The sequence below is a fragment of the Drosophila tropicalis genome, unplaced genomic scaffold, assembly GCF_018151085.1.
Source record: "Drosophila tropicalis isolate 14030-0801.00 unplaced genomic scaffold, ASM1815108v1 contig_573, whole genome shotgun sequence".
Classification (NCBI taxonomy): Eukaryota; Metazoa; Arthropoda; class Insecta; order Diptera; family Drosophilidae; genus Drosophila; species Drosophila tropicalis.
In genome coordinates, this window is record NW_027173049.1 from 398,007 (window position 1) to 410,709 (window position 12,703).

A 12,703-nucleotide genomic window follows, 5' to 3' on the forward strand; every position below is an offset into this window, starting at 1 on the left:
GATACGACTGTGATACGAATTGAAAGTCTCCGATCGGAATGAATTGGCGGATAGTTCTCAATTGTCTTCATTGATTCAGAAATTGATTTGCACACTGATATACCCTTTTATCCTGCGAGTAGAGGATACATCAAGCTAGTGGCAACCCCCTAGTTGGTATGTTGAGTCAACTCGTTTGACTTGACATTTATTTACCCCTGCGGCGGCTTTATGTGTTTTTTTTTTCTTTTATTTTGTACTTTGTGCTATACGTTCTTTCGCCCTGCCTTCCGGGTTATGCAAAGATGGCATAATGTGTTAATTGTTCCCCCGCCTACACGCCCACGCACTTAAGAGCAGCTGTCACCGTGGTTTCTTTTTTCTCCTACCTTGTTTATGTGCCAACTATGACCAAGGTGAAAAAGGAGAGCTAATTCAGTTACATTGGAGTTATTAACTAAGCTGACTGAAAGCAATTTCGGTCACTTTGGGGCCGCCACCAGGCAAATCACACAAAGTGCCTAATAAATGACCAATTGAAAACGTGGTCGGCCCCAAAGGGAGGCCCTGGGGCCAGTTTTACAGACAGACAGACACAGACAGACAGTCAGTCAGTCACATAACAATATAAGTTAAGTAAACTGAAAAATTTGTTGCCATTCTCCATGTCCCAGGAGTGTGTCACTTAGGGCTGAGGGTTGGGGCATAGGCATAGTCAATGACATACAGCAAATAAATCGGTTTGTTTAGCATTTCCAGTTTGTTCCTTATGATCATTTTCATTATTAGATTTGTATAGGATTTCAATAAAACGAACCGAAACGGAACGAAACGTCGAACGGCAAAGGCAATGGCAAAAGCAAATGTTGCTAATATGCATTATAGTATTATTATTATTATTGTTATTATGACATGTGAAAAGAGAAAACGAAAGCGAAACTAAAACTTGTCGATAAAGAAAATGGAGCATTTAATAATAAAAAAACAAAAGGAAAGCAAGGAAAATGGTCATGCAATACTGAGCAAAAAGTTCAAGTAAATATTCAATATAAATAATAAAAAAAATAAACAGAAACAGAAACAAAAAAGTAAGTAAAGGAAAAGCAAACAAAATGAGCAAGTGGAATGCAATAAAAATCTATTTTATTTGTTAGTGAAATGACATTTTTATTTGTTTGCTGTTTATGCTTACACACACACACACACCGAGACAGACACTTACACACACACACACCACCCTCTGCTGGTCTATCTGTCTGTGTCTCTGTCACGTCACACATGTCGTATGAGCAATATGAGCAGGATATACATATCTAACGAGTTTCCATATATTATTCTATCCCATTTACCTCTCTGTGGCCTATTCTGACAGGTTTACGATATTTAATCATCAATTTGTCTACAGAAAACGAATAATTTCTACATTCATTTCACTTTATTTCAAATCTTGGCGAAAACGCAAACAGTCAAACTGACTTGGACTATGAAATAGTATCCATACATTAAACTATAATCGATTTCTATTGAAGGTAATGATAAAACTGAAATTTTATTTGCAATGTTCAGTGTAAGAGATAAATTGATATTGAATTGAATAATGCATAGAGTAAGAAATCAGAGAATGATTTTTTGATTCTGTTGTTTCCTGATAAGGTCAGGAAATTGTAATATTCAAATCCAAAGACAAAGGATCTGACATTCAAATGTGTCCTTGGAAAAGCCAAAGAGTCTTTATTTTTAAAATCTCAGCAGTTCCAACTTTATTTGCAATTTTTGACTTTCTTTGGAATCGATTTAATAAAAAGTTTTAGAAAGAAACAGAACTTAATCCTTGCCAATATTATATGTTTTTAATTTGTATACAATTCTCTAAGTTGGCATGTTTTCTCGATTCAGTCAGAGTTTATTTGGGTATATCAAAATCCAATCAACAATCCTAATCAAAAGTTTATTTAGTCAGTTTAGTTGGTTACTCTATATTATGGCCGGGACATCAATCAGCCATTGAAATTCGTTTTGGTTTGTCATGCTAAATTAAGTTTTAATTAAACCCTTTTACTCAGACTTAACACGCCGTGTGATTGAACACACACACACATAGACTCTTTTAACCCTTGAAGGGGCATAACAACCCCTGCAAAAAACAAAAACCAAAAACCCGAAAAAAAAGAAATTGCAGCCTGTCTTTCAGCAGCGTGTAATCCAAATAAAATAATTGTCATCTAGGAAGGAGACACATAGTAGAGGATTCCAGCCATTCATCCATATGGTTTGGGTCTCATGGTTAAATGCTAGACGAGATCATCATCACCTCCCCTCAAGTTTTTCCCGGTCAGAATGGAGTGTTTGTTTGCACAGTGTTAATGATGATGTCTGCTACTTCTTTGGGGCGTTAATCTGTTGTTTAATTTGCTGGCTTAAACGTTTTGTTTTGGTTACCATCAAAGATAATCCCCTCCGAGAGAGCATTGCCACCTTTCTCCCTGCCACCTTTTACGTTCCCGCCCTTTGCCGGGTTCCCTTTTTTCTCTCTCTCGGAATATTAATTGCTTTCAATTGCAATTTCAGTGCCCAACAATATGAAAATTGAAATGTCTCTTTCGTTACAAAGCAAATTCTGTCATTTAAACTACAATCAAACAAGCCACAGAAATTGTCATATACAAAAATGCAAAATCCAATCAAACTTTTTAAACAAACATTTAGCAAATCTATTACACAAAAAAGAACCGAAACCAAAACCAGAAAAATCGAATCGAGTAGAGAAAAGCAAAAAAAACTCCCCAAATAAAAAAAATGAACTCATCTAAAAACGAGAAATTGTATTTGACTGTTGTTCGTGTGTGTTTCTCTGTGTGTGTTTGTATGTGTGTGTGTGCAAACTTAATCAAAACAAATTTCCACCTTCAACGAGTTGCACACCAAGCAATTTCCCAGGTTCAGGCCCAGTCAAACCCAAAAAAAAAAAGAGAGAAGAAAAACGATAACTAGAACTTCATGCAAACTAACCGCAAATACGATTACAAATACACACACACACACACCGAGAAAGAATGGTGGGAGAGGGGTGCTGAAGTGGAGGACCTGAAGGACCTCTTCCCCATTGCCAAAATCGAAAAAACGAGTTAAACGAAAGGGCAGAAAGCGGCAGAGGGAGAGACGGAGAAGGCTTGTGTGCGGGTGCGGGTTTCCTGGCATAATTTGAATTCGTGTCAATTTGACAAAGTGACACATGAGGGCCATGCCCCATCTAGAAATACTGATAAATCGCCCCAGAGTAACGACGCGAGTACGGCGTAGTGCCGTAGTGCCGTGCCGCAACGCGTCGTCCTGCCTGAAAAATTTTTATGCGATTTTGGTTCATTACATTTTGTGTATAGTATATACATTTAGTAGGTATATTTGTTTATTTATTTATGTCTGTGTGTTGTGTTGGTGACGGAGAGACGAGACGAGCAGGTGGGCGGGAGGGTTAGGAGGAGATGGAGACGGAGTGTCACCAAGAACGTCATCGTCATAGTCATAGTCCCAGTGAGTCGTAGGCATGATAATGTTTAGTCAATAAAAATGATTTGTCGGTTGAGGAAACGAAATCATGAAATTTGATATGTCCTTTGCATTTTGCTAGCTACTCCTACCAGACTTCTGCCCACCCTTCCACCCTTCCACCTCCCCCATCTCATTCACTTGTGGTGCAAAAAGAGAGAAGAAAACTGGAAAAAAAAGTATGCCATTCGAATGGTCTCCTGGTCCACGACTTGCAGCAAGTTGCCTAACTTTGAACTCAGCAACTTGAATTCCAACTTGGACTCATGCACTTCCTCCCGAACTCACTCACTCGCTATTGCTCTGTTCCTGTTTCTGTTCCTGTATCCCTTTTCTTCTACTTGGCGTCTTTTATAGTACACCAATGTGAAAGGAATTTACGAGGCGCCCTAACCGTTAATGTCGCAATTTGCCACCCGAAACGAATGGCTGCCAGACATGCATACCCAGGCATAGATCGTCAGACCGAGAGACCGACAGATAGACACAAATGAAAAGGAGCATAACTCGTTAGTCGCATAAAATGCATATAAAACATATCTTTGAATGGGTAACAAAAACTTGAAACTCTTTTGCCATTGTCATATTGCAATTGAGACATAAATTTGAGGGCTGTCTCTGATTGTGGTGACTCTACTCTCTCTCTCTCTCTCTGTCTCAGTTTTGGCTCCCCGCCCCATGAATCCTTGCCTTAAAATATATAGGTATATATATATTTAACACCTTTCAGAGACTAGCAGAGTAGATGGAGAGCAAAGTAGAGGCTGGAACAGCTTAATTACGTTAAAATAAATTGCAAACGGAAATTATATAATTTCCGGAGACTGGCTGTGGCCCAGACATGTTGTGCCTGAGAGGGCCAACAACTGCTTGAAATTGCCAATTTAACATCTATAATCTTTGAATATCTAAAAGATAGGCATATCTAGGGAACGATAACTCACCTGGACACGCACTTCGGGCAAATTCACCTTCATTGCCAACTCTTCGCGTGAATAGACATCGGGATAGTGGGACTTCTCGAAGGCTCGTTCCAGTTCATGCAACTGATAAGTCGTGAAGGTAGTGCGATTCCGTCGATGCTTCTTCTTGGCGCAGTTATCGTCCTGGCCTAAACCGGAAATGAAATAAAGAAAAGATGCAACTGTGTTTAGTCCAATCCCCATTGCTTGTAATATCGATATCGAAACTGAGAAGGAATGTAATGAGGAAGAATTTTTGACTTAACCTCTTTTGACCTATCATTATTGGAGAAACCGTTATGAGTACCTATCACTTTAAAATGGTTATTTCGGTTATTTAGGACTGTTTCGGTTACGGAACTTACCTTCATCATCACTGCCGGAAGTGATTTTTTCGCCCTGCTCGCTATTATTGGTCTGATTAAGATCCTCGCTGGAGGCACAACTGCCATTGACCAAGCTATCGTTATCACCGTGGAGTCGTTCACTTTGATCCGTCGAGTTGTTGCCGTTGTTGTTGTTGTTGTTGCTGTTTCCCCTATGATAATCATGCTGAAAGTTTTGCTGTTGATGTTGCTGATGCTGTTGGTGTTGGTGTTGCTGATGTTGTTGTTGTTGTTGTTGCTGATGTTGAACCTCATCCAAACTACGTGCCCGAATGCCGTAATTACCCAGTTGGTTGTGTTGGCCATTGGCCAATTTCGTCTCATTATCATCACAGTAGAGAGAGTTGGAGGTGGATTTTCGTTTGAGGGGGGGACGTGGTGTCGGTGGAGTACTTGTAACATCAATGTTGATCTTTGCCGCATCATCCTCATCCAGTTCATCTAGGTCGCTGGTCGCCGAGGACATGGAGCGCTCATCATCGTAGCGTGGTTGCATGGAAGATGATGCGGAGGAAGCGGAGGCGGCAGCAGCAGCCGCCGAGGCAGGCGCCGACGCCGTCTGGGCATCCACAAAATAACTGTTGCCGGTGGCTCCACCAACTGCTGCCGCTGGCGGTGATGACTTGGCATATTTGTCCTGCGCATGGGCAGCCAAGGCAGCCAAATGTTGCTGATGACTACCATATGAATTAGCAGCTGGCGAAAGATGAGGTGGAGGCGGTGGCGGTGGCGGTGGCAGCGGGGACGGCTGCATTTGATTGGCCTCGACCATTTGATGCATCGAGTTGAGGTAATTGCCGGCAGCAGCATCCTCCTGCACTTGCTGAACAAAGCCATGGGTCTGACCAAATCCGAATGCATTATGATAACCAAACGGTGGACCATGTCCTGAATGTGTAGCATGTCCATGAGTTGGACCCTGGATTGGTTGGGTTGGTGGTGCTGTTCCCGCTCCCGCTCCCGCTCCATGATGTCCACTAGGCGACAAATGTGGCCCATTTGTTGGTGGACTTAGAGAGGCCATCGAGCCACCATGATAGGGTGAACCATTCTTTACATGCTGCTGCAACAAACTGACCATGTGATTGTCCATGTTGCGCAACTGAGTTAGCGACATGTTGCAACGCAGATCGGTGGCATCCTCATCCCCAATGTCACCTACACACGCACACACACACACACACAAATAGAGAGAAATGGAAATCGAATCACATTAGTAACTGGCTACTGGCTGATTACATTTTAATTAGCCTGGCTAATAACAATGTGTTATTTAATTTGGTCGAACGGGATGGCCAGCCCTCTACCAACCCCCCACCCCCACCTGTTGGTCTCCAACTCCATTCTTTTCCATTAATAAACGGCTTTCAATTAGTCGCAATGTGAGGCAATAAAAATTCTACGAAAAACAAGTCAAAATGTAACCTTCGGCATTCGAGGTACGAACCTCGCAGGGGTTCGGGGAGTTGTGGTGCTTTGGTCTCTAATGGGCGTTCTGGCTGGCGTTTGAACATATCACGTGACATGCAAGGAAGTCATTAGTTGTCGCCGCGCTATTCCATCAGCGGCAGCAGGTGAGGGGGTCGGGACGGGGAGCCTTGTTTGCACTGACTTTTGCAGTTCTCTGGGAGTACCCCTAGGGGGATGGCCCAGGGAGTTTTGTATAACCAAATTCAATTTCTGTGTTAAATTGGCTTTTGAAAAAGGGCCAGCAAATGGAATAGATGGGCTGGAAAAACAAAAACCAATTACCCATTCAACTAGCTAGTTCTGACTCTTTGACTGGCCTCAAAATATCTGTAATTATTTGACAGTCTTTAGGTGTAATTGCTTTTTGCTGTAAGTGTGCGGCGGTTAGACCGATTGATTCTCTAATATAATTATCTCTCCCTTGGTCGATCTCTCTCTCTCTTTTGGTCGTAACCAACTGGGTCACAAATTTTGGCTAATTAACTTTAAACAGCAGAAACTTTAAATGCCCTAAATTAACCTTTTGCCAAAGCATTTCCAACCAAATCAATCGAAATTTACACGCCCAGCATGGCCATTGGATTTGCGGCGTTAATGAAATTAATGAAAAGTGTTTAAAAGAAATTTTCTCAAACCGAAAACCCCAAAAAATAAAACCATGAGAGAGAGAGAGGCAGCTGCAACTGGTAGCACAGCCACAATAGAGCCTGAGAACCCAAGCGTTTTAAACAAAAGCCACATGAGGTGCGTAGCCGCTCGATAGTTGCTGCCAGACAGTAGCCGAAAAGCTACCTACTTATACATATATAACCACTCCTCACCCCCTCCTCCCTCAAAGCCAACTCAACCCGCTCTGCCGCAACTCTCCAGTGATGTAAGTCTGGGGGCCCACACGTAGTGCGTGCCATAATTGCGTGAGGTGCGAAGACCCAGAAAAGGCCAACACAAAAAGTTTGGTAGAAGAAGTTTGCTTATTCCCATACACAAACACACACACACACACAAATAAATGAGTAATTAGTGTAAAGTGTAGAGTTGTGGCAGATTTCACACTCTATGAAATAATGTGGAGTCTAAAATCCAACACTCATAACGAGAACTCAAGTAGTCAAACGCAGTGGAGTAAGAGGCTTAATTCTTACTTATGTGGAAAGACAAATCAATTATACATACATACAAATATCAAAAACTAAAGTTAGTAGTCAACTCTACAGTATACCATCTAGTGCTAGAATTGATGTGAGCAGAAATTTAGAACATAGATTACATTTCATTGAATACTATTTGAATCAATGTTTAAGTGGTAGTCTCCAAAATGGTTGCTTATAATATTAGTATGGGATATATGTAGCAACTACGGCTTTCGGCTAGACTAGCCTGGGACTCGAACCCGGATCCTTGCTGTTCATTTGCCTAATCGATTGGGTCACTTACAAGGGGAACTCCAGGTGTGCGAATCACCGATTTGAATGAATTTTGAATATGTTGTAGAATACCCCGTCATTTGAAGCTGTGTGAAATATTTCGGCGCACTATTCAAGTTATAGCTTCGGTGACTTATAGGTAAAACGCCGAGTGGTTTTCAAGCAGCACGGTTGTGTAAGGGGTAGAGCTCCTGCCTAAAAGTGATTCGCATACCTAAAGTTCCCCTTCTTAGACATCTACCCTTTGGCCATCTACCGAGGACTGACGTTTTGATTGGTTTAAAATAGTTTAATGTTTTGTACAAATTTTACTGTAAAGCAGATCAGTAATCTGCTTTAAGTAGTACTGCTTACTTAAGCAGTAATACTTACTTAGGCAGTAATCTCCCAAGCTTAAAGAAAATATAATTTTATTGTCAAATTTTGGAGTGTGCTCTAAACCAGACTAAACTAATTTGGCTAAAAAATTATTTTGTGGTAATTGACAGATTAGATCAAATATTTACAAACTATATTGAATGCTCAGACGTTTCTTACTTTTCTCTAAGTTCAAAATGTAAGGAGTTTTTGCAACGATTCGCAATTTCCAATCATCCTCAGTTTCTTAAATCTCAAAGTTGCTTCTATTGCTCATCTTTTGGGTTGGAAATCGATTCTGATTATATCCTTCTGATCTTAAATTCTTATTTAAGTCTTTTTTACTCTGCTGAGGCGTTAAATATTTTCAGCAATCATTGGTCCAAAAAAAATGTATACCTATAGAGCAAAATATCTATGGATTGTAGAATAACATAAAGATCATTGACAGATCAAAGAAAGGCTGACTTTCAAATCTTTAAACCTGATTAACCAGATGTCTGAAGATATAAGACATAATTGCAATATTTATACTAGCAAAAGGTTAAAAGTCGAAGATCTACCTCTAAGAATAGTAAGCTACATATAATCGCGATATATCTTCGATTAGCCAGATGATTTCCTAAAAAGTGAAGTTCAATGCCAGGCGAAGAGGTATTTTTTTTTGTTTGTGGTATTCGAAGTTCGATTCAAAAAATTGACTGATCGACACTTCAATTAAGAAATGAGTTTTTTCTTGTTATTGTTGTTATTTCGCTTTTGTTGCTGTTGTTATCTCCATATGTTGTTGCTGCTGCTGTTGCTCTCCATTAGCTTGGAGGGGCAATTAAAGTTGGCAGCTGGAGAGCTGAAAAGTTTTTGGCCTCTTTTCTTTATTTTAGTTTTTGAATGACCATAGCATGGCGTTCCAGTTGAAATGTTAAAAGGTTCAAATTAAGTCAGCTACTGACCAAAACATATTCAAAAGTAAGAGATGAGTATGATTTATGAGAAGGGCGAGTAGTAGAAGAAGAGGAGGAGAGGGAGTGACCGATGCTGGATAAAGATTACATTTGAAGACTTGTTTTGCTCTAATTTGTTTGTCGATGGTTTCTACCTTTTTACCATTTCTCTCTCAATTGCGGGACAAATTGACGTTAATCGCGTCACTTTCTGTTGATGATTTGACAGTTTCAAAGAAAACCTGGCCATTAGGCGGTCTCTAATTGAAATGTTATTAGCCGCAAGATCAGAGCAAAAACCCAAAAACCCAAAACTACAAACAGAAACTGAAAAGTCATGGCCAAGATGGAATAGAGAGAGAGAAGAAGGAAATGCATATTGTTTGGCATCTTCCGGCGGCGGAGATGAGATATCCAATATCAAAAATCGAAACAAGGCATAAACAAAACTGTCAATCACCAGTGAAGTGGCTGCCCGGCTGACTCTCTCGTAAGTTTGGTTTGGTGGTGGTGGTGGTGGTGGAACCACCGACGCACCACGCACGTTTAGCTCGCTTCGGACACGGACACGCATTAAAATCATTAAGGCGACTTAATGCTCAATTTAATGCCGCGTCAACTGCTTAACAGGTCGCATAGATGGATCGATCTGATCCCAAAACGGATCGAAACGAAGCGGCGTCTGTCTGATTGTGTCTGAGAGTGACTTTGTGTGAGCGTGTGTGTGTGTGTGTGTGTGCAGTTATCTTGATCTTAATGATGCAGAGCACCTTGCCCCGCTCACGCTTTACATCATCTCTTTGTAGCTCCACTCATTGTGGCCTAATGCACTTGTGCCTCCTGCGCTTTTAATGAGTCTCTTGCCATCCCTCTCTCACTCATTCTCTCTCCCTCGGTCTGGTTTCGCCTCCTCCCACCGCCAGCTGTCAGTTTAAATGCTTTTTGACAGCTTGTGTCTAGCCGCCAGCTTAATTATGGCTCAAATGCGAGACCAGTGTGGGGCTTGAAATCGCTGGATGAGGGGGATGAGGTCAGTACTCACACCCTCCCCTTTCCCTTGCCGCCATTACCGCAGACATCTTTGACCGTTTAATTTGCCTGCGTCTAATTAATTTGCGGCCATTTAACCTGTGCGGCAATTGTTGTTGCCATTTTGATTTTCTAAACTTGAGTTTTTTGTGGTAATTTGCCATCACTGGTTTAGGTGGTCAATTATGTGTTTACCAACACTGTCATTGAGATAATTTTGGCTGCAATTAGGGTTGCCACCCTTCAGGGCACACTTGAAAGTTTCCTTTTCAACCCAAGAGATCTGTTCAATCGAAAGTTGACTCTTCCAATCTATTGATGAAAACCAAAACTTATGGACTTTCTCTATATTCCGACTCCCTTAACAATCATCTAATAAAGCTTGAAGAGTTCGAATCTACCATATGCCCTTATTTGTCATTGCTTTTTTTCGTTTGGCTAAGCCATTGAAACTTAATCAAGCAAAATATCAATCTCCACCCATTTTTCACAAGTCCCCCGAATGCAAAAAAATGAAAAGAAAAGGTGTAGGCGTCTTGCGACAATCGCTTGACGGCAATCAAAAACAAACGAAACCGAAATGAAAATGAAATGAATTATAAATGACGTGCCTAAAGCCATTTGCCACCCATTTTCAGAATTTGCGAGTGCCGTCTCCGGGTGGCACCAGCCAGCACATACACACACACACACAGCCCAGAAGTATCATAAATAAATCCACACTATAATCCAGTTAAAAAGCCTTCAAGACTAACGACCCAACAAATAAAAGGAATCTAATAAAACTTTAAAACGCCTACACCTTGGCCAGGAAGAAACACACTAAAGCCTAATCCCTGGTTCTCCTTTTCTTTGTTTTTTTGGAGTTCCATTTGTTTCCTTTGGTTATGTAAACGATTACCGCCTAGTGATTGCTTATCAGCTGTCGTGCATCTTCTCAAGGCGTTGGCAAAGTGCACGACCAGACGCCACAGACCAACCAACCCAGCCACCCACCCAACCCCTCTCGCTGTTTCCCTTTCCAAGCTTGTAAGGTTAATATAATTTTTGGTGATTGTGTTTGTTGATTTGGTCGAGGGGAATGAGAGACTTGTAATTGAAATCGATTTGCCATTTTTTGATTACCATTTTGGCCTAATCTATAAATAATTTCATGTTTTCTGGGTGATTTATGTACATATGTAAGGGATACTCACCATCGCTGCCGGTTTCCGTTTGGCCATTGCCATTTTTCAGTCCCAGAATGGCATCAATTGTGTGACGCGGTGTCAATGTTTGACCGGCCGAGCCAAATTTGCGTGCATTGTCCTTGAGTGACGATGAATCGCTGTCTGGGGTGGGGGGGAGATGGGGGTGGTTAAAAGGTAGAATTAGAATTAAAAGCTTGTTTGCCCACAGTTTGCCAGAGTCAATTAGGTGCACGACAACAAAAAAAACAACAAAAGTCAGTTTGAAATACTTGGACTATGCAAATTTGTCAGCAATTTTGAAAATATTAAAATGTAGTCCACATACACACACACTGACACACACACACGCACACACTGACACACAACTTTATTTGCAATTTTAACGAGCTAAAAGCTGTAATTGCCATCTATAAAAGGCCCCCCACATTGGGCGCCATTTGCATTTCTGCATCTAATGAGAGCTAGTCACGCCTGAGACGACTGAGGCAGGATCTGCATGCTGGAAAGTAGGCAACGGATTGCAACCTGCTCGCCCGCTCATTCACACATTCGTTCGTTCGTTCGTTTGTTTGTTCGCTCTCGGTTTCGTTTTGATAGTTTTATGCATTTTTAACGAAATTAAAACAAACTGACTTTCTTTTTGTTGTTGTTGTTGTTGTGTTGGTTAATTGCCATCCTTCGTTCTAGCAATTAGTTTATAATTTTTTAATTATTTTGTGCATGTCAGCAACAACAACAAAATCGGATGGAAAATCACCGACATTTTTGTGAACATGCTAAATATGCGGAATGTCCGTGTCCATGTGTCCCTGTTTGTGGCATGTTCTCAAGCAATTTGTGTTAATTAAATCTCTGATCAAGTCGTTCCCGGAAACTCACCTTCCGCCGTGATCACAGTATTGTTGTTGTTGTTGATAGTAGTACCCAAGTTCTGTTGTTGTTGGTGCTGCTGCTGCTGGCCAACAGATGCATTCCAATGCTCATGGAATTGCTCAAGATTTTTAAACTTTTCAACAATCAATTGCAAATTCTTGGCATCTCTCACATTGCCCAGCAAGTGGCGCAAATGCTCCAATTGTTTGGGTGCCAATTTGTGATTGCCGCCGCTTTGTTGCACCAACTGTTCGAAGATGTGTTGGAATGTTGTCGCCGTGGCGGATGATGCAGTTGCTCCCGCTGCAGTTGCCGCGGTGCCCAGCTTAGACGGCTCAATGAGGGCAGGTGAACCAAGGCTAGCTGTCTGGACAATGCCACCAGCAGCATCCAGAGCCGGCGGTGTCGAAGCTTTTATATCCATTTTGGATTATGGGATTAATTGCAAAAAAGATCACCAAAAAGCTGATTAATGACTTCTTTAATCAATCACAGTTAATGATAAACGAGCACTTAGTAATTCACTTGAAATTGTATTTAGCTTTT

General features: G+C 41.2%; 1 protein-coding gene across 1 annotated transcript in view; it reads right to left on the bottom strand.

The window, feature by feature from the left end:
• Rx (Retinal Homeobox) overlaps nt 1–12,703 on the bottom strand; it is a 30,155-nt gene extending 17,452 nt beyond the window's left edge. Inside the window, exons 1-4 of the mRNA XM_068287934.1 lie at nt 12,164–12,703; nt 11,291–11,425; nt 4,853–6,031; nt 4,470–4,636 (exon numbers count right to left, since the gene is read on the bottom strand). Coding sequence (XP_068144035.1) covers nt 4,470–4,636; nt 4,853–6,031; nt 11,291–11,425; nt 12,164–12,581 — 1,899 coding nt within the window. The 5' untranslated portion in view covers nt 12,582–12,703. The remainder of the gene's footprint in view (nt 1–4,469; nt 4,637–4,852; nt 6,032–11,290; nt 11,426–12,163) is intronic.